General features: G+C 53.5%; 2 protein-coding genes and 1 long non-coding RNA gene across 5 annotated transcripts in view; 1 reads left to right on the forward strand and 2 right to left on the reverse strand.

Annotated features, from left to right (window-relative positions):
- Positions 1-99: 99 nt before the first annotated feature.
- Positions 100-1,605, reverse strand: LOC120323762. Of its 2 annotated transcripts, none has more exons than XR_005564580.1 (3): positions 770-1,605; positions 641-680; positions 100-538 (listed from the first exon to the last, which is right to left on the reverse strand). It is a non-coding gene; the product is annotated as an uncharacterized LOC120323762 (long non-coding RNA). The 2 variants fall into 2 exon arrangements; XR_005564581.1 differs by having other exon boundaries at positions 621-680.
- Positions 1,606-3,425: 1,820 nt separating this feature from the next.
- Positions 3,426-21,619, forward strand: FEZ1 (fasciculation and elongation protein zeta 1). Of its 2 annotated transcripts, XM_039384110.1 has the most exons (10): positions 3,426-3,517; positions 8,401-8,703; positions 12,530-12,623; positions 13,880-13,981; positions 15,121-15,328; positions 16,417-16,688; positions 17,687-17,767; positions 18,150-18,225; positions 18,720-18,785; positions 21,460-21,619. In XM_039384110.1, exons 2-10 carry the CDS (start codon positions 8,429-8,431, stop codon positions 21,474-21,476), a joined length of 1,191 nt encoding a protein of 396 aa, XP_039240044.1. In that variant the 5' UTR covers positions 3,426-3,517; positions 8,401-8,428; the 3' UTR covers positions 21,477-21,619. The 2 variants fall into 2 exon arrangements, with proteins under 2 accessions (XP_039240044.1, XP_039240045.1); XM_039384111.1 differs by lacking the exon at positions 3,426-3,517 and having other exon boundaries at positions 8,324-8,703.
- A 1,675-nt stretch (positions 21,620-23,294) lies between these two features.
- Positions 23,295-27,377, reverse strand: part of PKNOX2 (PBX/knotted 1 homeobox 2) — an 86,693-nt gene continuing 82,610 nt past the window's right edge. Inside the window, exons 11-13 of the mRNA XM_027710773.2 lie at positions 26,141-26,217; positions 25,485-25,663; positions 23,295-24,677 (exon numbers count right to left, since the gene is read on the reverse strand). Coding sequence (XP_027566574.1) covers positions 24,430-24,677; positions 25,485-25,663; positions 26,141-26,217 — 504 coding nt within the window. The 3' untranslated portion in view covers positions 23,295-24,429. The remainder of the gene's footprint in view (positions 24,678-25,484; positions 25,664-26,140; positions 26,218-27,377) is intronic.

Here is a 27,377-nt window from a genome sequence, read left to right on the forward strand (position 1 = left end):
CAGCAGCCCCTTCAGGTGAGGAAGTAGCTTTCCTGGGTTTGCTCTTCGTTACCAAGTTTTTTGACATTGTTAGCAAACTTTTCCACTTTGTTTCCAAGATTTTGCACTTTATTTGCCCTATGAAGTTTTGCCCATTATTGCATAGTTTTCACCCTCCATTTCCCACTTTTGCCCTTTATTTCCCAGTGTTCTCCCTCCAGTACCCATGTCCCCCTTTATTTCCAAGTTTTACATTTTCTTTACCATCTTTTCCCCTTTATTTCCTAGAGTTCCAATTTCTTTCTCAGTTTCCTCTTTTTATTTCCAAGTTCTCCAGTTTATTTCCAAGGCTTTCCACTTTTTATTTCCCAGTTTCCCTTTATTTCAGCTTTTTCTCTTCCAAGTTTTCCCCCTTTATTTCCAAGTTTCTCCACTTTGCCCCCATGTTTTCTGTCCTTGGTCCCTCGATGGAGCTTTCAGAGGGCCACGGGTCTGAATCCATCCTCGACAGAAGCTGCAGCTGGGATATTCCTGCAGTTGTCAGGTTCTTCTTCATCATCTGAAAATAACCCCAGTGCCAGCAGTCAGCATCACATCAGTGGGCACAAACCCTTCCACAACAACTCCTGCCTGAGAAGCACCTCAAAAGCCTTCCACTCACCTGCTCTGCATCGATTCCGGTGTCGGTCACTGCAGCGAGCCTAAAGATATTCAGAGAGAGAAAACTACCGCTGCATTTGTGAGAAATCACCAGCCCCCACCACCTCCTCCTCGCTACCGCGCAGCTCACCTCAAACGCTCCTCCAATTCCAAGAGCTGCCCACAGAGGGCCTGCAAAGCCCGGGAGAAACGCTTCCCTGAGGTGCCGCAGGAGACTTTGAGACAACAACCACCTCACCTTGGAACCATCTTCGCCGCTCCAAGGCCACGTGTGTCAAGCGCTGACAGACAGCTTGACCAGGCCCAGGGTCTTCTCTTTGCACAGCCAAGGGCTACGGGTGACAGGGCAGAGAGAGAGGAATTCAAAGTGAGAGACGGGGTACAGGATCAAGAAAGATGGAGAAAGAAATACCCTCGTGACGCACTACAGGGTCCAGAAAGAAGAGCTTGATAACGATGACAAGATGCCAGACAGAGAGAGACAAAGCAGAAATACCGAGGGGCTACAGAGACAGGCAGGGAGGAATGCAAAAATGGCAGCTGGGAGCTGGACAGAGAGAGATGGAGAATGAGAAAAGAGTTACAGTCAGAGAGAGGAAGCACCTGGGAGACGGGGACAGGGGGCTGGTTCTAGAGAGATGGAAAAAGCAGGTAGAGGGGAGAAGAGAGAAAACACAGCGTTGTGGGAAAGGGAATGGAAAGAGGAGGGAAATGGGAGGACACAGGACACAGAAGCGGAGCGACAGCGCCCTGCGGGCCCCGCAGTGCCTGGGGATCTCGCTTTCCATGCTGCCGGGAGCCTTTCCCAGACGCTTCTTTCTCCTCCTGCAGCTCCCGGCTCTCGGCGGTCCCTGCGCCCCGGGGCACACGCGGGTGTCCCACAGCGCTGATGGACGAGGCTTCCCGGGCACGGATCCCCGATTGCCAGGGGGGCCGGAGCAGCTCAGTGGAGCTCCGACGAGATGGGGAGGCACCCGGCGCCTGCCCCGGGGGTGTCCTCCTCATCCCGGACCCTCCTGCCCCGGGGGGTGTCCTCCTCATCCCGGACCCTCCTGCCCCGGGGGTGTCCTCCTCATCCCAAGACCCTCCTGCCCCGGGGGTGTCCTCCTCATCCCGGACCCTCCTGCCCCGGGGGTGTCCTCCTCATCCCAAGACCCTCCTGCCCCGGGGGGTGTCCTCCTCATCCCGACCCCCGGACCCTCCTGCCCCGGGGGTGTCCTCCTCATCCCGGACCCTCCTGCTCCTGGGGGTGTCCTCCTCATCCCAAGACCCTCCTGCCCCGGGGGGTGTCCTCCTCATCCCGGACCCTCCTGCCCCGGGGGTGTCCTCCTCATCCCGGACCCGCCTGCCCCGGTCGCCTCCCCGGGCCGGGCTGCAGGCTCCACCACGCCGCTCCCTGTCCTCTGTCACTGTCCCATCAAAGATCATCCCCAGCCGTGCTCCCAAACTGCCGGCATTTCACCCCAAAGTGCGGTTCTCCCAGCAGAGATACGGCTGATTGGAACCTCGCATCGGGGTGAGAGCCTGGAGCACGATGATCCTGGAGCTGGAGCGAAAGGTCTTGTCTGGCTGCCACGGTCTGGCAGCTGGAGCAGCCCCCAGCCACACGGTGCCCTTTTTTGGTCAGGTCCCCCGTCTTTCAGCCCCTGAGCTCCAGCGGGGCATAGGGCAAGGGCCTGGAGGCACAGGACAAAGGGAATATCTTCCCAATAACAGAGGGCAGGGTTAGATGGGATATTGGGAAGAAATCCTTCCCTGTGAGGGTGGTGAGGCCGTGGCACAGGTTGCCCAGAGAAGCTATGGCTGCTCCATCTCTGGAAGTCTTCAAGGCCAAGTTGGACGGTGCTTGGACCAAGTCAGTCCAAGCCTTAAGAACAAGATGAGCTTTAAGGTCCCTTCCAACCCAAACCATTCTGGGATTCCAGGATTTCTTCAGCGCTGTGCCAAAGCACAGGATGCTCCAGTCAGGACTTGGCAAAATCTCATTAAACTTAACAACAACCATTTCACAGCTTCTTTTGAGTTTTTTTTCCTTAATATGAGCAACCTGAAGCCATGTGCCAGCAGGGAAACCCTTCTCCTGTCCTGCTGCATGGAAAACCAGCCCGGAGAAAGAGCCAGTGAGCAGAGGTGGTGGTGTCTATCCTCCCCCTGCATCCCCCTGCTGAAAGGCCATCCCTTAAACCCAGCATCAGGGAAACTAATCCTAAACCTGGGATCAGAGAAACTGAGTTTGAACCCAAATGTTCCACTGGGCTGCAAGTCCAGATTTAAAAAGGAAAAAAACAAAAAAAGTCAGCAGGCATGACAACATTCCCCTAAAACAATTGTTTAAATTGTTCATAATTAAGACATTTTAAAAATTAAAGCTGAAAAAAATTATTAGGAAAGCTACTCATTTTTCTTGCGATTATTATTTTAATTTTTCAGAGGAAATAGGTGTTTTTTTAATTTTCATTTTATAAATAGATTTCTACTTTCGTTTTTATTCTATAAATCTTTAAAATTTTTGTCCTGTGAGGGAAATAATTTTTGCATCTGCGATTTCACCTCTATCTCATCATTTGCTTTGTTTTTCCTGTTTATAAATTCCTATTTTCATTTCCTCGCTTTCAGTTATTTCCCCCCCCCCCCCCCATTTCTCCCTCGGCGCCCTCTCGATCCGCGCAGCCCCGCGGGTATAAACGACTGGATGGCCGCGGCGGGGGGGTCAGCCAGATGTCGGGAACGGGAAAAAGGCTGGACCCCCCCCCCGGGATGACAGATGACGTCAGGGCTCCCTTGACCACCACCCGCATCCCGGTGACGTCACCAGCGCGTGCGCGGTGCACCCCCCACCGCCCCCCCCCGGCGCGGAGCGGAGGATGCGGGGCCGCAGGTGGGTGCGGGGCTGGGGGGGTCCGGGGGGGTCCGGCGAGGGGTGAGGGGGTTTGGGGGGTGCGGGGTGATGCTGTCGGTGCAGGCGGGCCGGGGGGGGCGGATTTGGGGCGGCGGGCGGGGGTGCGGCACCCCCGGGGTCTGTGCGGGGGTGGGCGCGGGCGTTGCGGGGGGTGTCGGGTTTGGGGGCGCGTGGCGGCCGCGAGCGCGCGGGGGCTCCGGGGGCGCGGCGGGCGGTGCGTGGACGCTGCGGGAGGGGATGGGGGGGGGTGGGTTGGGGCTCAGCAGGGAGGGGCGAGGGGTGGGGGGGGTCGGGGGGCGCCGGTGCGGGGGCGGTGCGGTGCGGGGATGCGCTCACGGCGCTGCGGGAGCGTTCGGGGGGATCTGGGGTGGGGAAGGAGGGGGTGCGGGGCGTGCGCGTGCGGGGAGCGGCGGGGGGGGCAGCGGGGGCGTGTGTGCGGGTGCAGGGATGTGTGCGGGGGGGGGTGTAGGGGGTGTGTGCAGGGACGTGCGTGTGCAGGGGTGTGTGTGTGTGCAATGATGTGTGTGTGTGTGCAGGGATGTGTGTGTGTGCAGGGATGTGTGTGTGCAGGGATGTGTGTGCGTGTGCAGGGATGTGTGTGTGCAGGGATGTGTGTGTGTGTGCAGGGATGTGTGTGTGTGTGCAGGGATGTGTGTGTGTGCAGGGATGTGTGTGTGTGTGCAGGGATGTGTGTGTGTGCAGGGATGTGTGTGTGTGTGCAGGGATGTCAGGGATGTGTGTGTGTGTGCAGGGATGTGTGTGTGTGCAGGATGTGTGTGTGTGTGCAGGGATGTGTGTGTGTGCAGGGATGTGTGTGTGTGTGCAGGGATGTGTGTGTGCAGGGATGTGTGTGTGCAGGGATGTGTGGTGTGTGTGTGTTGTGTGTGCAGGGATGTGTGGTGCAGGGATGTGTGTGGCAATGATGTGTGTGTGTGTGCGGGATGTGGAGGGATTGTGTGTGTGTGTGTGTGGTGTGTGCAGGGATGTGTGTGTGCAGGGATGTGTGTGTGTGCAGGGATGTGTGTGTGTGCAGGGATGTCTGTGTGAGCAGGGATGTGTGTGTGTGTGCAGGGATGTCTGTGTGTGCAGGGATGTGTGTGTGTGCAGGGATGTGTGTGTGTGCAGGGATGTGTGTGTGTGCAGGGATGTGTGTGTGTGCAGGGATGTGTGTGAGCAGGGATGTGTGCGTATGTGCAACGTTGTGGGTGTTTGCAGGGGGGGTGTGGGTGTATGGGGGAGTGTGTACAGGGATTGTGTGTGTGTGCGTGTGTGTGTGTGCAGGGGGGTGTGCATGTTCAGCTCTGCGTGTGTGTGCGCATGTGTGCGTATGTGCAAGGGTTGTGTGTGCAGGGGGGGTGTGTGCAGGGGGTGTGCGTGTGTTCAACTGTGTGTATGCGTGTGCAGGGTGTGTGTGTGTGTGCAGAGGGGTGTGTATGTGTTCAGCTGTGTGTGTGTGTGCATGTGTGTATGTGCAAGGGTTGTGTGTGCAGGGGTTGTGTGTGTGTGTGCAGGGGGGTGTATGTGTGCAGGGGTTGTGTGTGCAGGGGTTGTCTGTGTGTGTGCAGAGGGGTGTGCACGTGTTCAGCTGTGTGTGTGTGTGCATGTGTGTATGTGCAAGAATGTGTGCACTCGGGGACGTGTGTGCACGCAGACGTGTGTGTCTGTGTGTGTGCATCCATGTGCAGGTGTGTGTGGGGGGTGTGTGTTTGTGTGTGTGTGCGTGCAGGGCAGTGTGTGTGTGTGCATGTGTTCAGCTCTGTGTGTGCCTGTGCACGTGTGTGTATGTGCAGGTATGTGCGCGCAGGGGGTGTGTGTGTGCAGGTGTGGGGGGGGGGTGTGCCCAGGTGTGTGTGTTTGTGTCTGTGTGCAGGTGTAGGGCTACAGTGTGTGTGTGTGTGTGTGTGTGTCCATGTGCGAGTGTAGGGGGGGGGTGTGCACAGGCATGTGTGTGTGTGCGCGTGCCCATGTGCAGGTGTGTGTGGGGGGGGTCACATAGTGTGTGTGGATTCAGGTGTGCACAGGGTGTGTTTGTGCGGGTTCAGGTGTGCACAGGTGTGTAGAGGTGCACAGTGTGTGTATGTGGATGCAGGTGTGCACACCTGCACAGTGTGTGTGGGGATGCAGGTGTGCAGGGGGGGGTGTGCAGATTGTGTGTGTGTCCATGTGCAGGTGTAGGAGTGTGTGTGTGCAGGTGTTGGAGTGTGTGTGTGCAGGTGTGTGCATGTGCAGGCGTGTGTGCAGTGGCAGATGGGTGTACATGTGCAAGTGTGTATGTGCAAGTGCGTGTGCATGTGCAGGTGTGTGCATGTGAAGGTGTGTGTGTGCAGCTGCAGGCTTGTGTGTGTGCACAGGTGTGAGGTGTGTGCACACGTGTGTGTGCAGGTGTGTGCACGAGCAGGCACGCGTGTGCACGGGTGTGTGCATGAAGTTGGGGTGCTGGTGTTTGTGGGGCCTGGAGCCAGGTGTCCGTGGGTGGTGCAGGAGTGGGAGGGGGTCTGTGGTGCAAGTGGGGACACGCACACACACACACACACACACACACATGTGCACAGCGGTTCACAGTGTGTGTGTGTGGATGCAGATGTGCACACCTGCATAGTGTGTGTGCATTCAGGTGTGCACAGGGTGTGTTTGTGTGGATTCAGGTGTGCACAGGTGTGTAGAGGTGCACAGTGTGTGGATGTGGATGCAGGTGTGCACACCTGCACAGTGTGTGGGGGGATGCAGGTGTGCACACATGGACTGTGTGTGTGTGTGTGAATTCAGGTGTGCACAGGTGTGCACAGGGTATGTGTGGATGCAGGAGTGCACACTTGCATAGTGTGTGTGGATTCAGGTGTGCACAGGTGTGTACAGATGCACAGTGTGTGTGTGGATTCAGGTGTGCACAGGTGTGCATAGGGTGTGTGTGGATGCAGGTGTGCACACCTGCATGGGGTGTGTGCATTCAGGTGTGCACAGTGTATTTATGTGGATTCAGGTGTGCTCACCTGCATGGTGTGTGTGCATTCAGGTGTGCACAGTGTATTTATGTGGATTCAGGTGTGCTCACCTGCATGGTGTGTGTGCATTCAGGTGTGCACAGGTGTGTGAAGTTGCACAGTGTGTGTATGTGGATTCAGGTGTGCACAGTGTGTGTGTATGGATTCAGGTGTGCACACCTGCATGGTGTGTGTGCATTCAGGTGTGCCCAGGTGTGTGTGGGCACGTGCTGCAGGCATTGCAGGCTCTTGCCCACGCTGTGGAGCACACGTGTGCCCAGGGCTGAGTGGGTGTGCTGCACGTGGGTGTGAGTGGGTGCTACTCAAAGCCCTGGTCTGGCCAGGCTTCCTCCCAGAGCTGTGACATTTCTGCTCCCGTCCCCAGGGAAGTGTAGTGATGCCTTTACTGGGCTATTCCTGCCTTACTACTAGGTTACTATTTGCTTCCTAAGAAGCTACTGCTCAGGTACTACTGGGATATCCTCAGTGACCTTCTGAGTTACTGACATAGTGAACTAGTGTCTAGACACAGCTGAGATGCTGCTGGGACGCTGCTAAGGTGCTATCTTGAGTTTAGTGGAATGTGGACACGTTACTTGCAGGCTGTAGTACAGAACTTACAGGGTGGCACTAAGATACTCTCAGGATACTATGTGGATGCTTTGTGGCTGCCGTGAGAGCTCTGCTGAGATGCTGTCAGGGCACTACCAGGATTCTATCAGGACACCACTAGGATATTTCCAGGGCTGATACTGAAATACTCGTATGAAGGTGCCACTGGAGCAGCTCACGCACCATCCTATTACTCTCAGGATATGTTTAAGTTGCTTTCAGTGTAGTTACATGGCAGGAAGATAATATCTGGGTATGACTTTGCACTACCAAGATACTCCCAGGACACTATGAAGATAATAGCTGTATGTCATTACACCCCTAATAGGATCCTATCAGGGCACTCCTTAATAATTTATATGCTGTGGTACTATCAGGGCACTGTGAAGTCTGGAACCAGGATGCTGTTGGGATGCTCCTGGCATAGCATCAGGATATTCCTGCCTGTGCTGGTACAACATCAGGGCAATGCTGAGCTACTCAGTGGCTGCTACTTGGATACTCTAGGTGTAGCAAAAAGCTATTATCAGGATGCTGCTACGATGTTGTCAGGATACTGTCTGGGTACTCCAAAGCTGCTGCTGAGATCCTTTCACAGTGCTAGTGAGGCACTACTAAGATACTACAGGGCCATTCCTAGGATACTACTAAGATAGTATGAGAGTACTACTGTGATACTACCAGGATATTATCACAAAGCTACTAAGGTGCTATCAAGACTACTCATTTTTCAGTAGGATGCTCTCAGGATGCAAGTGGAATATCAGCAGGACACTCCCGATACAAGGGCACTAGAAAAGATAGTGGTGAGATAGTTGTGGTAAGATAGTTGCTCTCAGGGCAACACTCAAACTTTTGGGATACTGTCAACCCATTACTGATACTAGTATGATACTTTCAGGCCACTGCTAAGATAGTAGTGATACAGTATAAGGATACCAGTAAGATACTATCACTTCAGGCACAAAGGTAATGTTATAATGTTTTTTACATACTATCAGAGTAGCACTAAGCTACTTGGACCACTGTCAGCACTTTGTTGCTACTAGGAAATTGCTGCTAGAATGTTGTCAGGATGTCAGCATATTTCTCTGAAGGCAGTACTAAGATCCTGTTAGGATACTACTAGGATACTGCAGAGATACTGTTGGTTGTGTAAGAGCCCTGGCAGTAGGGTTTCAGTCAGCAGAGCAGCAGCAAAGGGAACGGGGAGCCTGGGGGTGTAACCTGTTGGTAGCCTGGTGCCTGACAGGCACCCTCTCCCCGCAGCTAAGGCGACACATCGGCGTTGAGGAGGATGGAGGCGCCCTTGGTGAGCCTGGAGGAGGAGTTCGAGGAGGGGCCCGGGGACGATGGGGGGACCCTGCAGCGCCCCGCGGACCCCGCGCTGGCGGAGCTGGAGAGCTTCTCGGCCGAGATGATGAGCTTCAAGTCGATGGAGGACCTGGTGCAGGAGTTCGACGAGAAGCTCACCGTCTGCTTCCGCAACTACGACGCTGCCACCGAGGGCCTGGCCCCGGTGCGGGGGCACCTCCAGGCACAGGAGGAGGAGGAGCGCCTGCAGGATGAGGAGTGAGTAAGGCCCCCCTGCTCTGGGGACATGTACCCCTGACACCCCCCCTGCAGTGCAAACTGGCTCCCAGCACTGCAGCACGACCGTGCAAGGCATGAAAGCAGCGGTGTGGTAACCTGTGAGTAAGCCCTCTCAAAGCCAGCGTGCCTCCTTGCACCCCTCCCCGAGCAGCCCCTGCATCGAGGGCATGGTCGTGCTCCATGTCGGGAATAGCACTGTAGTATCCCTATGGAAAAGGGTGTCTTTGGGGTCTGCAGGCCACCTCTCTAGCAAGGTACAGCCCACACGCACCTCGGCCCTTGCGCCATGGTATAGCCATGGGGCACCATGGAGTAGCTGTGGGGTATCCTGTGAGTAGCTGTGTAGGATTGTATGAGTAGGCCATATGATTGGGCCTGCATGCCTCCTTGCATGGTCATGATACACACACCCCCTTCCCACAGCACCCAGTCCAGCTCACCTATTGCAACGTGATCGTGTAGCACTTGGGAGTAGCGGTGTAGTATCTTACGACTAACACCCCTCTGGGACCTCTTGCACCTCCTTGCATGCTTCTGAGCTCCCACCACACGCGAGTCAGTGCCTGGACTGCGGCATGATCGTGCAGCACCTTGGAGTAGCCATGTAGGATCTTTGGAGTAGCTGTGTGGGATCCCTGGAGCAGCATCCTAAGAGGTGGCACAGCATGTCCCGGGGGGTCACGGCTCCTTCTGTGCCAGGAGAGCCCAGGGGGTTGAGCATAAACCTTGAGTAAGGTGTGAGTAAAGCTTAGCCACCTCCTCTGTACCTCACCAGGGGACAGCCAGTTTGGGGTCAAACTCCCCCCAGGCCCCCAATAAACATTGTGCCTTTTGTGTTAAATTCTACAATTTCATTAAAAACCTTGCTTTGTTGCAAAATACCTCTCCTTCCTCAAATCCCTGGGCTTTTTTTTCCCCAGATCCATGAGCTTTTTTCCCCCAAATCCATGGCCTTTTTTTCCCCGGTGATGTTTACACACTCTCACATTTCTCGAGGATTTTTGGTGCGTGTTTAACTGGGATTATTCCCCAGGCCACGACTGCTAATCCTTATTCCCACCGTGCAAAGGGGGTTGTTTTAAACCCCCCAAAAAGCCCCAAATCCGTTGATTTTTTTTTTATTCTGTTTTGTCTTGTTGGCTTTTTGTCCCCGAGAGCAGCTGAGGCCGAACAGATTTTCGCAATTGGCCGAATCGCTGGTTTTTCAGAGCAAAAGGCAGCTTGGCCGCGCGCCGGGGCGGCCGCGCCGTCGCCGCTTTGTGCCGTTCATTGTGTCTTTTTTGGGTCACTTTGGGCAAAACAGGGCTTTTTTTTTGGTTTTTTTTTATTCTTCCTCCTTGAATGAGCCCTGTGTGTGGGGTGGGGGAGGGGCCGGGGCCTTACAGGCGCTGGATTTCCCCAATTATTAACCATTTCTGGCCGTAATTAACCCAGAAATTACTGCTGCTCTGGGCTTGGCCCTGGGGGGGGGGGTGCTGGCCCTTTAAGAGCAGGGGGGAAAAGGCAAATTTGGGGGGATAACCGCTGATTTGCTGCTTTTTTTGTTAAAAAATAGCAGTGTGGGGGTTTGCCATGTGCGGTTTTGTGTGTTAATTGGTGAAATCTTTGATTTCAAGGGGAATTCAGCTCTGGTGAGGAGGGAAATAAGATAAATCCCCAAAAATGAGCAGTTTTCGGGCTGGGAAGGGGGCAGGGGGGTTTGGGGTGATTTTCAGGGAATTAGGATGTGGTACCATGTTGGACCAAACCCACTGTTTTCTGCTCTTTTCTCCCATTTTCTCTTTTCCTCCTCCAGTTCTCCACTTTTCCCCTATTTTTCACCTCATTCCCTCTTTTTTCTTAAACCAGCACACTTACATTTTCTCTTTTTCCGCATTTTCTTTTTCTCCCAGTTTTTCTTTTCTCCCTCTTTTGGCCCTTTTCCTCCTCTCTCTATTCCCTATTTTCCCCTCTTTCCCTTTCTCCCCTTTTTCTCATCTTTCTCCATTTCCCCCCTATTTCCTTCTTTTCCCTCTTTTTCATTTTTTTTCCATTTCCTCTGTTTTACCCAAATTTCCTTTCTCCCATTTTTCCTCCTTTTCTCCCTTTTTGCCCTTTTTCTCCATCTTTTTTACACCTTTTTTCTCTTTCCTCCTCTGTTTTTCCCTTTCCCTTTCTTTCTTTCTTTCCCCCCCTTTTTCCACTCTCTTTATTTTTCCTTCTCTTCTCTTCCCCCCCCTTTTTTCACCTTTTTTCACATTTAATTCAATTTTTTCCCTTTTTACGCCCCTTCCCTCCCTTTCCTCCACTTCCCCCCTTTTTTCTCTTTTTCACTTTTTTGGACTTTTTTGAACATTTTTTTCCCATGTTTCTCCCCATTTTCCCCTGGTTTTGTTTTTTCCCCTCTGTTCCCCCTCCCCCATGCAACTTTATTGGGGCAAAATTGGGCAAAATTGGTCCAGCCCTGCAGGGCAGAACCAGACACCCCCAATAGGAGGAAGTTTAGGGGAATTCTGGGCAATTCTGTGGGATTTTGGTGCATTTTGGGGTATCAGGGCCATGGTTTGGGCTGCTTGGGGACCTTCTATGGGTGTTTCCAGCTTTTTAGGACTGTATTTTGGGAAACTTTGGGGTGTTTTGGGGCTTCTCAGGGCATCACAGCTGGTTTTTGGGGTGTTTTGGGGCATATTTCAAAGCAGGATTTTCGTATGTTCCAGGGACATCTTTTAGGGCCTTTCAGGGCAGCTCTGGGGGGTTTCAGGGCTGTCTCCAGGTGACAGTTTGGGGTGTTTCAGGGGGGCCTTTTTTGGGTGTTGTGGCTGCATTGTGAGGTTTTTCAACCTGTTCCAGCTCAGCATTTTGGGGAGTTTTGGGGCATTTGGGGCATTATGGAAACGTTTTGGGGTGTTGGACAATTGAGGGGTGTTCTGGAGCATCGTGGCAGCATTTTGGGGTATTTCAAAAAGCTGGGCAGCTTTTTGAGGCTTTTTAAGGGGTTTCTGGGCAATGTGTCAGGGCAGCATTTTGGGGTGTTTTAGGATGTCAGGGCAGTATTTGGAAGCATTGGGAAGCTTTTTGGGGTGGAGTTTGGGGACAGCATTTTGAGATGTTTCAGTATGTTCTGGAGCAGCATTTTGGAACATTTTGGTCAGTATTTCAGGAAAGCATTTTGGGGTATTTCCAGGTGTTCAAAAGGGATATTTTGGGGTAATTCGGGGGTCTTTTTTGGGTAGTTGGAGCACTTCAGGGTGGCATTTTGGGGTATTTCAGGAGAACATCTGGGGACATTTTGGGGTGTTCCAGGGCAGCATTTTGAGGTGGTTTGGGGCCTTTCAGAGATTTTTGGGGCAGTGTTTTAGGATGGTGCTTTGGGCCACTTCAGGGAGTCATGATGATGTTTTTTGGTGGCATTTTGGGGCGTTTCAGGGTGGTCCTTTGGGACATGTGGAGACATTTTGGAACATCACAGTGGCCTTTTGGCAGTGTTTTGATGGCAGCATTTCAAAATGACATTTGGGGGCATCTCAGGTGCTGGGGCAGCATTTTGGGGTGCTTTGGGGTATTTCAGGGCAATATTTCATGGTGCTATTTTGAGAAGCTTTGGGGTCTTCTAGGGCAGCATTTGGGGTCTTCTAGGGTATCATTTGGGGTGTTCTGGGATGTTTCAGGCGTCTCAGTGGTGTTTTGGGATTTTTGTAGGGCGTCTCAGGTCGTTTGCGGGGCTGCATTTTGGGATGTTCCGAGGCGTCTCGGCGTGCCATTTTTGAGACAGCTCTCTGAGAGGCAGCATTTTGGGAATTGCCACTCACCACCCACCTCCCTGCAGGGTCTGGGATGCTCTCACTGATGGCTTTGCCCCCCGGAGCTCCCCCCGGCCATGGCTCCCTGGCACTGAGGCCCCCGACGGCACCAACCCCCAGGTACGGCTGTGGCCCCCCTTGGCTCCCCAGAGCCCCCCTCTCCTCAGGCTTAATGACCATCAGGGTACTGCAAATTACCCAAAAATGGTAGTTTTGGGGTGCTGCAGCACCAGTGCAGTGAGTGTCCACATTTTAGGGTCAAATCACACTGAAACGGGCAAGATGAAGTGTTTGGTTTGACAATCTGGGATTTGCCGGTTTGTCCCCGTGTCAGGGATGGGGTGGGGTATTTTTGGGGGTAGAAAATAGTGGTGTCATTGTTGTGGTGAGCTTGTGCTCTCAGTTGCTGCTTTTGGGGTTGTAAAAACGCCCCCGAATCCACGGAATTTAACCCATTTGGATTTAACACAGCCCGTGGCTGAAGGGGGAAGAGACTTTCTTGGGTTATTTGCTTCTGAAAAGGTGAAAAAGACTGAAAGGTGGCAATAAAGAAGAAGATGCCTCGTTGTCTGACATCTCCGTTCAGCATCTCCATCCATCCCTTCCCTATTTAGAGGTCCCTCTGCCATCTCCCTGTCCCATGTCCCCACCCAGTGTCTCCATCAGACCATTCAGCTTCCCCATCCCTCATCTCCCCATTCAACATCCCCAGCATCTCCATCCAGCACATCCACCACCTCCTCACCCAATATATTTATATATATAAAACATCTCTCCATCCAGCAGCTCCATCCAACAGACCTGTACTTCTCCCTGCCTTCTTCCTAGTCCAGTGTCTCCATCCAACAACTCTCCATCCAGTGTCTCCATCCAACAACTCTCCATCCAGTGTCTCCATCCAACAACTCTCCATCCAGTGTCTCCATCCAACAACTCTCCACCCAGTGTCTCCATCCAACAACTCTCCATCCAGTGTCTCCATCCAACAACTCTCCACCCAGTGTCTCCCTATCCAACATCTCTATACATCTCCTTGCAACACCTCCCCCTCCAGTGCTTCCCTGTTCATCATCTCTGTCTCCAGTGGCTCTGTTCAAAGCCCCATCCAACATCCCTGTCCAACACTTCCCCATCCAACATCATCCATCTCCATCCAGTGCCTCTGTCCAACGTCCTCCCACCCAACATCCCCCCCCAGCATCTCCATCCAATACCCTCAATCCGGTGTCTCCTCGTGCCACCCCCCGTGCAGCCTGTCCCCCCTGAGCCAGAGTTCCCTGGTGCCTCTCCCTGTGCCAGGGCCAGGGCTGTGCCTGTGTCCATGCTGGGCTGGGCCTGTGGTGCCCCCAAGGCTGCCCAGCCTGTGTCTCCTGCAGCTCGGTGGGAAGGAGGAGGAGGAGGAGGAGGAGGAGGAGCTCACTGAGAGGAGTGAGCAGGACTCGGGCATCAACGAGGAGCCGCTGCTGACAGCTGAGCAGGTACCCCCATCCCCTGGGCACCTGGATCCCTGCGTGTCCTTTAACCCCCCCAGCCCCATGGCCATGTGCTGAAAGCACAAGGAAAGGCCAAATCCCATTATCTTGGGATGAGGATGTGGAATGTGGATGTAAAGGGAAGTGCAGGTGGTGAGTGCTGACACGGGATTTGGGTGCAGATGGGAACGTGGGGTGGGGGTGCTGGATAAAGTGGGTGGCATGGGAAGAATGAAAGGGGTAGGGGGGCAGAGGTGGGTTGCAGCTCCAGGATGCTGGTGCAGAGGCAGGATGTGGATGTGGGGTGCAGGTGTGGGATGCAGGGTGTAGATGTGGGATGCAGGGTGCAGGGTGCAGGTGTGGGGTGCAGGATTCAGGGTACAGATGTGGGATGCAGGATGCAGATGTGGGATGCAGGGTGCAGGTGTGGGATGCAGGGTGCAGATGTGGGATGCAGGGTGCAGGTGTGGGATGCAGGGTGCAGGTGTGGGATGCAGGATGGAGGGTGCAGGTGCAGGGAGGGGGATGCAGAGGCAGCTGCAGGGTGTGGAGGCTGGATAGAGGATGCAGATACAGATGCAAGTACAGGATCCAGGATGCAGGAGGAGGAGGGAGGTGCAGGGAGCAGGATGCAAATTTAGGTGGGGATGCAGGTCCAGAGTGCCCATGGCATGTGGGATTTGGATGCAGATGGGAATGTGGGATGCAGATGCAGGATGCAAATGGAGGACCCGAGGTACAGATGAACGTAAATGCAAGTGTGGGTGCAGGATGGAGGGAGCAGGATGCAGCTGGAGGATGAAGAGGAGGATGGAGGATGCAGGTGCAGGATGCTCAATGTCAATAAGAAGGGAGGATGCAGATGGAGCAGTTTGCAGATGGAGGATGCAGGTGCTGATAAGGATGGAGAATGCAGGGGCAGGGTGGAAATGGAGTCAGAGGATGCAGGGGCAGGATGAAGGGAGCAGGTTGCAGATGTGGGTGCAGGACAGGGATGCAGAGGGCAGATGTGGGTGCAGGACAGGGATTCAGGGTGCAGGTGGAGGACAGGGATGCAAGTGCAGGCTGCAGCTGTGGGATGCAGGGAGCAGATACAAGGTGGAGGTCGGATGCAGGTGCAGATGGAGGACACTGATGCCCCGCAGGTCATCGAGGAGCTGGAGGAGCTGATGCAGAGTTCGCCTGACCCTGAGGCTGACCCCGAGGGTGAGGAGGAAGAGGAGGAGGAGGACGAGGAGGAGGAAACTGAGGCTGATGCTGAAGGCGAAGGTGGTGGCGGGGGCACAGAGCCCATCCTGCTGCGGGAGCTGCGGGCTTTCTCCCCTGCCCTCAACAACAACTGCTCCCACGAAGGTACGGCCAGCAGAGCCCAGGCCAGTCACTTTTGGGGGACAATTCCAACCAAATTGGACAACTGAGTCTTCCCAGGCCTCAGTGCTGGCTTGCTCCAGGGCTTGGCCAGAGGGGCTCTTGGCAAAAACTGAAGAACAGAGGGATGTGGCTCAGGGTTCGCCAGGAGCCTTCGCGTTCCACACGGAGTGCACCACGCGCATGGGATTTGTCCCTGGTGGCACAGGGTGTGTCACTGATCCCCCCAGGCATTTCACTAATTGCTCTGCTCGTTCCCCTAATTACAGAGCCCCTTTATCACACCACACATGTCACTACTCACACCATGCATGTCACTAATCGCAGCATACATGTCACTAATGGCACCATGCACATCACTGTGAATGTCCCCCAGTGCACCTTGTATGTCACTAACAGTGCCAGCCAGTTCTGTAGCTGCTCTGGGCACGGCATTAATTGGTAATTGCACAATAGATTTATTCCTTGGTGGCTCAGGAAATGCAGAGCACATCTCGCTCGCCACGAGATGCACTTTAATGGTTGCCATGTGCACTTCACTGATTGCACCGGGCATTTCCCTGCTTTCATCGTGTGTGTCACTGCACCAAGTCCAGAGGAAGCCACGGAGGTGTTCTGAGGGCTGGAGCACCTCTGGTGCAGGCTGGGAGAGCTGGGGGTGTTCAGCCTGGAGAAGAGAAGGCTCCAGGGAGACCTGAGAGCCCCTTCCAGGGCCTAAAGGGGCTCCAGGAGAGCTGGAGAGGGACTGGGGACAAAGGCCTGGAGGATAAGGGGTGATGGCTTCCTACTGCCAGAGGGAAGGGTTAGATGGGATATTGGGAAGGAATTCTTCCCTGTGAGGGTGGGGATGCCCTGGCACAGGTTGCCCAGAGGAGCTCTGGCTGCCCCATCCCTGCGAGTGTCCAAGGCCAGGTTAGACGGGGCTTGGAGCAACCTGAGCTAGTGGGAGGTGTCCCTGTCCGTGGTGGGGGGTTTGCAACGAGATAGATCTCAATGCCCCTTCCAACCCAACCCAACCCCGTCCTGGGATGTCCCTCGGGCACGTGCCCGTCTCTAACGCGGCCCCGGCGCAGGGCTGGGCCGGCTGTCGGCGCGGGAGCTGGCGGCGGCGGCGGGCCGGGCGGAGGCGGCGAGCCGGGCGCTGTCGGCGGAGCTGGTGGCACAGCTGGCACGGCGGGACGAGCTGGCCTTCGAGAAGGAGGTGAAGACGGCGTTCATCGGGGCCCTGCTGGCCGTGCAGGGCGAGCAGCGGGAACAGCGAGAGGCCGCCCGGCGCCGCCGCCGGGACAAGGGGCTGAGCCTGCAAGGGGGGCGTCCCGACCGCGGGAACCACATGCCCCGCAAGGTGCGGGGACACGGCGGCCGTGGGGACAGGGCTGGGGGCATCGGGGCCGGGCAGGGAAGGAGGTGGGGGTGTGGGGGATGTGGGGATGGGGCCACGGGGTAGGGGGTGGCGGGGACAAGATGGGGCAGAGGGACATGGGGGCAGGGGGATGAGGGTTGGGGTGGGATAGGGTAAGGTGGGGATGGGAATGGTGACAGGCTTGGGCAGAAGGACATGGGTGCAGAGGGAGGAGGGTTGAGGTGGGATGGGTGGGATGGGATGGGACAGGACGGGATGGGATGGGATTAGGGTAAAGTGGGGACAGGCTTGGACAGAGGGACATGGAATGGGGAGATGAGGGATGTGATGGGATGAGGGTGCCTGGGACAGGGGAATGTGGGGATGGAAATTGTGACAGGATGGGGGAGAAGGACATGGGGGCTGAGGGATAAGGGTTGAGGTGGGATGGGTGGAATGGGACAGGGTAAGGTGGGGATGGGAATGGTGACAGGCTTGGGCAGAGAGACATGGAGTGGGGGGGATGAGGGATGTGATGGGATGAGGGTGCATGGGACAGGGGAATGTGGGGATGGAAATGGTGACAGGATGGGGCAGAGGGACGTGGGGATATGGGCCAGGGGTGGGGGGGGACAGAGAGTAGGGGAATAGGGAGGATGTGGGATAAGATGACATGGAATGTGGGGATGAGGGGATACGGAGCAGGGGGATGGGAGGGATATGGAACAGAGGGACATGGGCAGGGTGTGGATGTGGGAGCAGAGAGCAGCTCCATGGGGGGACAGGGATGTGGGGACAGAGGAACATGGCACAGGGGGTATGTGGTGACAGGACAAAGGGACAGGGGGACATGGGGACATAGGTGGAGTGGGATCTGGGACCGGGAAAAAGGAGGGATGTGGATGGGAGTCAGGGAGCTTGGGGAATGTCGGTGCCAGAGGAGGTGCCACGGGTGATGCCGCTGTCCCCGGGAGGTGACAGGGTGACACGTGTCCCCCCAGCGCTTCAGCATGGAGGGCATCTCCAGCATCCTGCACTCCGGCCTGCGCCAGACTTTTGGTCCTGCCGCCAACGAGAAGCAGGTGCCCTTTCCTCCCCCACCCCAAAACTGCCCAAATTTGTTCCCTTTCACTCCCCCTCCCCACACTCCCCATTTCCTTGCATCCCCCAGCCCCTTTTTAAAATGATTTTAAGTTTTACAGCCCTGCTCCATCTCATACACCCTGCTAATCCATCTTGCAAAAATCACTGGTTTTCACCTCAAAAAGTCCTCCCTGATCAGGGTTGCATTTGGGTGGAGTTTGAAACACCCAATTTATTCACTACTCCCCAAAATCGCAGGAATATTGCAGAAATACTCTATTTCTCTGTGAATTTGGGGTGGGATTTGTCTCAAAGCAGTGCAAAAACCAGGCAGTTTTGTGCCATCTGGGTGGTTTTTTGGGGTGGCTTTTGTTTTTGCAGTACCTGAACACGGTGATTCCCTACGAGAAGAAGGGCTCACCACCCTCCGTCGAGGACCTGCAGATGCTCACCAACAGTGAGTATTCCTTGGAGCTGGCATTTTGGGGCAGAATTGGGTGTTTTTGGGGACACAAAAGCACATTTGCATTGCTGCAGCAGCTGTGATTTGGGGTATTGTTGCAGCACAGTCAGTTTGGGGGACGACCCCCCCTTTTTTTGCATCGTTGCAGCTTGGGCAAATTGAGGTGCTACCACCTGTGTTGCATCATCATTGCAACAAACCTATTTTGGAGGGGAAATACCTGTTTTGCATCACTGCAGCACAGCTGGTTTGCAGCCAATACCTCCCCTCTGATTTATGCACCTTATAACAGCGCTGATTTGGGGCTAAATCGCTCGTTCTGCGTTGCCATGGATTGGCTAATTGGGGGTGAAAGTGCTTTTCTTTGGATGCTTCCAGACCTGCTGCATTGTGGGAAATTCTGTGGTGACTGTGGGGCTATTTTGGGGGGGAAAAGTGACATTTGGGGGGCAGCAGGGGTGGGCTCACAGCTCCATTCCCCCTCACAGTCCTGTTTGCCATGAAGGAGGGGAATGAGAAGGTGCCCACACTGCTCACGGATTACATCCTCAAAGGTACCTGCTGCCCTCCTGCCTGCTCTGGGCACTCCTTGTGTGCAGTTCCTGTGCAGCCCTTGTGCCTCTGTGCTTCCACATGGATCCCTTCTGCATCCTCCTGCATCCTCCTGCCTCTCCCTCATGTCCTTTGTGCATCCTTTGCCCTTCCCTCATGCAACTTCATGCATCCCTTACACATTTCCCATGCACCATCCATGCATCCTCAGAGAATCCTGGATCCATCCTGTGTGCATTCCTCCTGCATCTGCAGTGCATCCTTTGTGCCTCCTCCATTCCTTCAGGAATCCTGGGTGCATCTCCTGCACATCCCTCAGGCAGTCTTTGTTTAGGTTTTGTGGGTGGAGGTCCCTGTGCACCTCCCTGCACCATCCTGGGGCCCATCTGCTTCCTCCAAGCAACCTCACCACCCCCTGGGCACCCCCTCTCAGCCCTCATGCCCCGTGGGGCAGCCCTCCTGCCTCCCTCAGGCATCCCCCTTCATCTTCCTGAGCATCCTTAGGCATCCCTGTGCACACCCTCCACGCATCCTCCTGTGCACAAGCACACTCACATGCACACTCCCTCTTGTGCACTCTTGTGCACACCCTGTGCAGCCCTGTGGCACCCAGACTTGCACTGGGTATCCTTATGCATCCCCCAGGCACTCCTGGGCACTCTTGTGCATCCCTGTGCATCCTCAGTGCATCCCTGTGCATCCCTGTGCACCCTCGTGCATCCTCATGTTCCCTGTGCATCCACATGCACACTCATCTGTCCCTGTGCACACATCCTCCTGCATCCCTGTGCACACTCCTGCATCCCTGTGCATCCTCCTTCATCCTTGTGCATCCCTGTGCACGCTTGTGCATCCTCATGCATCCCAGTACATCCACACACACACTCATCTGTCCCTGTGCACACATCCCCATGCACACTCCTGCATCCCTGTGCATCCTTATGCATCCGTGTGCATCCCTGTGCACACTCCAACATCCCTCTGCATCCTCCTGCATCCCTGTGCATCCTCATTCATCCTTGTGCATCCTTATGCATCCCTGTGCACACTTCTGCATCCCTGTGCATCCTCATTCATCCTTGTGCACCCCTCTGCATCCTTCTGCACCCTTGTGCATCCCTGTGCATCCTCATGTATCCTGGTACATCCCCATGCACACTCATCTGTCCCTGTGCACATCCTCCTGCATCCCTGTGCACACTTGTGCATCCGTGTGCATCCTTGTGCACGCTTGTGCATCCTCGTGCATCCCTGTGGACACTTCTGCATCCCTGTGCATCCTCCTTCATCCTTGTGCATCCTCATTCATCCTTGTGCATCCCTGTGCACACTTGTGCATCCTCATGCATCCAGTACATCCTCACACACACTCATCTGTCCCTGTGCACACATCCTCATGCCACACTCCTGCATCCCTGTGCATTCTTATGCATCCGTGTGCATCCCTGTGCACACTCCGGCATCCCTGTGCATCCTCCTGCATCCCTGTGCATCCTCATTCATCCTTGTGCATCCCTGTGCATCCTTATGCATCCCTGTGCACACTTCTGCATCCCTGTGCATCCTCATTCATCCTTGTGCATCCCTGTGCACACTCCTGCATCCCTGTGCATCCTTGTGCACGCTTGTGCATCCTTGTGCATCCCTGTGCATCCTCCTGCATCCCTGTGCATCCTCATTCATCCTTGTGCATCCCTGTGCACACTCCTGCATCCCTGTGCATCCTTGTGCATCCCTGTGCATCCTCCTGCATCCCTGTGCATCCTCATTCATCCTTGTGCATCCCTGTGCATGCTTGTGCATCCTCATGCATCCCAGTACATCCTCACACACACTCATCTGTCCCTGTGCACACATCCTCATGCACACTCCTGTATCCCTGTGCATCCTCATTCATCCTTGTGCATCCCTGTGCACACTCCGGCATCCCTCTGCATCCTCCTGCATCCCTGTGCATCCTCATTCATCCTTATGCATCCCTGTGCACACTTATGCATCCCTGTGCATCCTCATTCATCCTTGTGCATCCCTCTGCACACTCCTGCATCCCTGTGCATCCTTGTGCATCCCTGTGCATCCTCCTGCATCCCTGTGCATCCTCCTGCATCCTTGTGCATCCCTGTGCACTCTTGTGCATCCTCACGTATCCTGGTACATCCCCACTCATCTGTCCCTGTGCACCCATCCTTATGCACACTCCTGCATCCCTGTCCATCCTCCTGCATCCTTGTGCATCCCTCTGCATCCTCACTCATCCTTGTGCATCCGTGTGAATCCTTGTGCATCCCTGTGCATCCTCCTGCATCCCTGTGCATCCTCATTCATCCTTGTGCATCCCTGTGCACACTCCCGCATCCCTCTGCATCCTTGTGCACGCTTGTGCATCCTTGTGCATCCCTCTGCATCCTCATTCATCCTTGTGCATCCCTGTGCACTCTTGTGCATTCTCATGTATCCTGGTACCTCCCCATGCACACTCATCTGTCCCTGTGCACACATCCTCCTGCACACTCCTGTCCATCCTCCTGTCCACTCCCTGTCCATCCTCCTGCATCCTTATGCATCCTTGTGCATCCCTGTTCATCCTTGTGCATCCCTGTGCCTGCTCAGGCCTCCCTGTGCCCGCAGTGCCCCCCGTGGGGTGCCCCCCAGGCCTCTCTCTCTCTCTCTTTGCAGTGCTCTGCCCGACCTGACGCGGCGCTGCCCTCGCACCCCCACCCCGGCGCCCCCCAAAACGGGGCCAAACCCGAGGAAAACGGGTCGCCCGTGGCCCCCTCCCCTGCACTCCTCCCTTTGCACAGCTGGGAATAAAGGATTCCTTACATTAATTAGGCAACTGGCCTCCGGTGTCTGTGTCCCCTCTGCTCCCGACGGCGGCGCTTTGCAACTTTTTGATAGGAAAAATGCAGTTTTTAAGCAAAAAAATCCCAACGTGGACTTTGCTGCAGTGCTCATGAATATTCTGGAATCCGTAAAATATGCAGATTTCTGGCTAACGAGCTGCTGGGTGCTCAGAGGTGGCTGCAGCTGCTGGCATCCCAGGGGTGAAATTCAACTCAGTGAAATTCCATTCTCAGGGATTTTTTCCCCCCCCCTTTTTTTTTTTTCACTTTTCTGCAGCCCCATTTTCTGCTAAAAATTGTGCAAAAATCACCTTTTTTCCCCCCAGAATATCAACAAATTAATTAGCAATGGCTTGTTAGGGAATGAGGGGGGCTTCTATTTCAGAGAAAATTGCTCTGTTTTGGGTTTGTTGCTCATTTTTGGGTAGAGTCCCTAATTTGGGGGGTCATTGCTCATTTTTGGAGAGTTGTCGTTCATTTTGGGGCAAATTCAGTCATTTTGGGGGTAGGCACTTATTTAAGAGAGTCACTCATTTCCAGGAGGATCACCAGTTTTGGGGGCATGTCACTTATTTGGGGGATTATTGCTCATTTTGGGGGAGAATTGTTCATTTGGGGGAAACATTGTGGTTTTGAGATCATGTTTGGGCCCCACTTCAAGAAAAATCCCTTCATTTTGGAGGAGCATCCCTCTTTTGGGGAGAGCTTCATTCATTTTTGGAAAATGCTACTTTTTGCTGGGAGGGTTGGGGAAACACCTGAAATTTTGGGGCACATCCCTCATTTTTAGAAAGCACAGCAACGTTTTGGGGCAGCATCACCCATTCTGGGGTGGGTCACTCCTCTTTGGGAAGCATCACTTTTTTGGGGGGAGAATCATTCCCTTTGGGAGAGTACAACTCATTTTGGGGTGAACATCACACATTCTGGGGTGAGCACTCATTTTTTGGGGAGAATCACTCATTTCAGGGGGATATTTGCCCCTTTTGGGTCACTGCTGGGTTTTGAGCATCCCTCATTTTTGGAGACCATAACTCATTCTGAGGCTGAGCATCACCCATTTTGGGGTTGTGTGTAACATTTTAGGGAAGAGAATCACTCATTTTTGGAGAACTTAGCTCATTTTGGGGTAACCACCACTAATTTGGGGGCTATATAATTAATTTGTGGGCAAAATCCCGTTGGAGCTCATTTGGGGTGGAGGGGCACCTCTCATTTTTGGGGGACTGTCACTTATGGAAGTATAAATCCAATTTTCTCCACATAACTACCAATTTGGGTCCATTCACCCATTTGGTGGGGAAGTTATTCCAGCATTTTGGATCTTCTCTGCTCACAGGAAGAAGCTGCCAAGAAAATACAGCTGCAACCCCTCATCTCGTAGCACTTTATAATAAATGGCCAGGAATTAATACTAAATTACAATGAATCCTTTATGAAATTACAGATTACATTCACGCCAGATCAGTATTGAAAAATAGGCTTTTCTGCCTATTGCATCACTCGTGTTTTTTTCCCTGGCTCCTGTTTGGGTTTCTTTATCAACCCTCCAAGAGCCAAAAAAAAAAAAAAAAAAAAAAAAAAAAAAAAAAAGAAAAGGACAATATGGGCAAAAAGCCACAAAGAGAATTATCCCTCTGATAGAATCCTACGTTTAGAGCAGGAACCTGCAGAAGAAAATTCCTTTATTTTTGCCCTGGTTTGCTTTTGCGTTTCCTCCCATGCCACGTTTTAAGGCGAAATACACCCTTCTTGTTAGCATTGAAAAATTAAGAAAAAAAACCAAATTCAGGGGTTTTGGCAGTTGCCCTCCCCCCGTGGTGCTAAAACTCCACCATTTTCCCACGTGGAGGGACAATTCCAGGGAGAAACCATTGAGATTCCTTCCACCCATGCGAATCCTGGGGGGGGGGGGTCGCCGTTCAATTCTGGGTGAAATCTTGCATTTTTTTTAAACTCATCTTTTTTCCCATTTTTTTCCTGAATCAGTGCCAAAGCTCCTTGGAAAAGTTTCACTCCTGGCAGCCTTTGCCCCAACTCTGCGTCCCTTAAGGACGAGAATGGGGCGAGTTGGGTTTTTTTTTCCAGATTCGACGGGTTTTTAGCACATAAATTAAAGGATTTGGAGGAACTTCCTCCCTTTTCCAGAAAGTTGTGTCCGGAGTCACCAAACAGCCGCAGCATCGGGGGCAAAGTGGGGAGGTTTGGGCAATCCAGAGGGCTGAGCACCAAACCCTCCTCAGATCCAGCAGAACTTGCACTCGCCGGTTGTTTTTCTTCCCCCTCCGCGCTGATATTTATGCCTGTGAATAACCTTTTTGGGGGGGAAAAACCCAAAAAGCATCAAGTCCCGGGGTCGGTGTGGTTTTCCCTTCGCGCCAAGAAATCCAAGGGATGGACGGGGGGGTGGAAAACCCGCGGTGGGAAAACCCCACCCTCGCCCGGCGGCATCCGAGCGTCGCGCGGGGAAAACGCCGCTCCCTAAAAACGCTTCCGCTTACCCCAAAAAAAATTAAAAGGGGGGAAAAGAAAAAGAAAAGAAAAAAAAAAAAAAAAACAAAACCTGAAATAAAAGATTAATTTTGGCCACAATATGTGCCTTTTGTAAACATGTGTCCTTCACTTCCAGGCGCCGGCAGGGCGGTGCCCGCGCTCCCGTGGGCTCCCGCCGGCGCCGCCAGTTTGCTTTTCTCTCCCGAATTGTTTTTTGTTCTTGCCTTTTTTTGTTTTTGGCATTTCGAAGGGGGGGGGGGGAATTTCGTGTCCGGTGGTGTCAAGTGATTTGGGGAGGGTGCAGGAGGAGCTATTCCAGCGAGTCACTGTGGTCCAAGCCAAGGTCAGCGCCGGGTGCTGCTGGGAGGCCACCGGGCTCTTCCTCGAGCTCTTCCTCCTCTTCCTCCTCCTCCTCCATCTCGTCCTCGTCCTCCTCATCCTCCTCCTCTTCCTCGGTGCCGTCCAGGGAGTCCTCGTGGGCTGCCAGCATGGCCTGCTGCATGGCCATGGTGGCTGTGGCTGATGAGAGGGGTTGGAGGTTGTCCATGCTGAGCGAGCCTGAAGTGTAAAAAAAATAAAGAAATAAGGATTCCCCAGCTGATACAGAAAGGACAAAAAAGTGCATAAACCAGGAATAAACCAAGTGAAAAGCTCAGGGAGCACCCTGTAGAGCGTCCCACCTGCACCAGTCACTCCCCAGTGTCCAACCCTTAATTTTTCCAGCTAATGTATCGTTGTTAAATGACAAAAGACCTTCACTTCTGAGCAAGTAGATGCCCAAATTGGTTGGGCAGATCTTGTCTTCATCTTCTCTTAATTCCCACATTTCATTCTCTTCATCTCCTCATCTTGCCTGGTCTATGCTCATCTGCTCTCTTCACCTCTTCCTCTTCCCTCCCCTTCATTTTCCTCGTCTGTTCCCTGTTCATCCCTCTTCCCACCTTGTCTCATCTGTCACCTGACCTTAATTCTTTCATTTTCATCACCTCTTCTCTTCATCTTCTCTCTTCCCATTTAGTCTCATCTGCCTTCTCATTCCATCTCTCCATCTCTCCTCTCCTCCCTTCCCCTCCCCTCCCTTCCCCTCTCCCTATTTCCCCCTTTTCCCCTTCCCAGCACCTCAGGAGACATCCCAAATCCCGAGTGGGTGGTTGCTGAGGGCTGTTCCTGTGCCAAGGGGATGGCAGTGCCCCATTGCCAGTGCCTTGCCACGGCCAACTGGAAGGAACTTCTTGCGTGGGCCACACGTTTTTCCCCAGAGTGTGATAAAGGGCTCTAGAACTCCTTAATTACTAATTAAGGCCATCACTTAATGCATGGCCACTCCCTCCTGGAAGGGCAGGGGGCACTGGGCTCTGTCCTTACCGTCAGGATTTGTCCCTGAATTGCCACCCTGCTGCTGCAGGACCCCGGCAGCGATGGAGTTGGGCCAGAACCTCTGCGTGGGCCGGTGCTGAGATTTGATTTTCTTGGCTTTGGGGGCAGGATCCGGGTTGCTGGCATCGAGCATGGGCTGCAGGATGCGCCTCCGGGCATTTATGAACCTTTCCAAGGAAAAGGGAGAACACTGGAGTAAACGTGAGTCCCTACACCAGCACTGAGTTAAAACAACAGACACCGTGGCAAAGCAATGAGTTGCGATATAAAACCTTTCCAAAAGTGGTTCAGAAACCTGGGGGGGTTGGTTCTATTCCATTACACCACTGCACTGATTTTTCCAGCTGAGTGGGAAGGTGCCACACACTGGATTTGCCAGGAGAGGGCACTGAGACCTCACAAAGCAACGCTGCACTGAACACAACTGATCTTGTCTCCCAGAAATCACAGAATTGCAGATTATGCCGAGTTGGGAGGGACTTATCAGGGTCATGGAGGATCACTGAGTCCAACTCTTGGCCCTACGTAGGACACCCCAAAAATCGGCCCTAACACCCAAGTTACCCCCCAAAAAGCAGTCCACAGCACCAAAATAGTGTGGAAAAAAGTCCTAAAGCCAACAAGCAGGCCACTACTGCACTCACCAGTTGTTGACTTGCAAGAGGGTCAGGTTGGTTTGGGCAGCAATTTGCCTCTTCTCGTCCTCTGTGGGGTAGGGGTGCTGGAAAAAAAGAGGGATGGGGCAGCAAGATGACATCCCTGCATGCAAACCAGCGGGCCTGAGTGAAAAATATAATGAAAAGCTGCCTTTTTTTTTTTAATTTATTTTCCCACCCTAAATTTGGTGGGTTCTTGCATTTGCAAGATGCACGGTTGAAGGATGGCATCCAAGAGCATCAAGATTTCCCTGGTGTCCTGAGGGCTTTTCCAAGGCTTTCCATCAAAGGCTTTTCCTTCAAGAAAAACGTTCTTTTTTTTTCTTTTTTTTTTAAATTTTAGCTATTTTCTAACGACTGTTGTTGGTAAAGGTGGGATTTGGGATCCAAAACCCGAGACCCACAACACATTGTCAGAGGCACCAATAAAACACTCTGAGACATCTGCACTGGGAGACCACCAGCACTCAAAGCTTCAGCAACCTCCTCCCAGCCGTGCTGAAATCCTCCTTTCCAACCCCAAAAATGAAATTATCAAACCAGCCCCATGTGTCACTTTTAGGAGCCTCCAGTCAGTGACAGTGTTGATTGCAGTGATTTGTTTTCCAGCTGTCACCCCCAAAACAGTGGGATTTCCTTGACAAAACCACCCCAACTCAGTGCACACTGGAGACTCACGTCCCACCAGAGCCTCAGTGGTTAAAAAAGGCTCCTTTTCTTGGCAGAATTATCCCCATTTTTGGTCTATTATTCCCAGCATTCTTTCTTCCTGCTGGTGCATCCACTAAGATGATGAGCATTGATGCTATGTGGTTAAAAACCACATTATCCATGATGCCAGATGGAGAAATCCCATGGAGAAGCCCAAGTTTCTTCTGACCAAGCTGAGAGCAAAGGTCCAACACCCCCCAGCTGGAGAATTTCTTTTAGTTTTTTTCAATCCTGCTTTGGAAATCTCAAACCATGGGGTTCTCCTGGTACCTGGTAGGAAATGGCTTCTCAGTTTCTGGTCTTCTAAATCCTTTTTTTGTTTGCAAACCTGCAGCTCTGCCCTCCAGAAATGACCCAGCTGGGGATGGCAGCCCAAAGCTGTGACACTCCTGTCCTCAATCCAGTAAATCCAAAATTTCCCATTTAAAAAAAAAAAAAAAAAAAAGGCTGGGAAGTCCCCAACCTGCTGCTGCTCCACATCCTGGCTGAGGTTTTTCCACAAGTTGCTCCTTGG

This window comes from Pipra filicauda, unplaced genomic scaffold (genome assembly GCF_003945595.2).
Source record: "Pipra filicauda isolate LSUMZ 115617 unplaced genomic scaffold, ASM394559v2 scaffold339_size799093_pilon, whole genome shotgun sequence".
Taxonomy (NCBI): domain Eukaryota; kingdom Metazoa; phylum Chordata; class Aves; order Passeriformes; family Pipridae; genus Pipra; species Pipra filicauda.

Bases quoted from the DNA above. Each gene is read 5' to 3' on its own strand.
- FEZ1 (XM_039384110.1), top strand. From the start codon at position 8,429: ATGGAGGCGCCCTTGGTGAGCCTGGAGGAGGAGTTCGAGGAGGGGCCC. The intron at 17,768-18,149 runs GTGCCCTTTCCT...TTGTTTTTGCAG, and splicing joins CTGCCGCCAACGAGAAGCAG to TACCTGAACACGGTGATTCC. The intron at 18,226-18,719 runs GTGAGTATTCCT...TCCCCCTCACAG, and splicing joins CCTGCAGATGCTCACCAACA to TCCTGTTTGCCATGAAGGAG.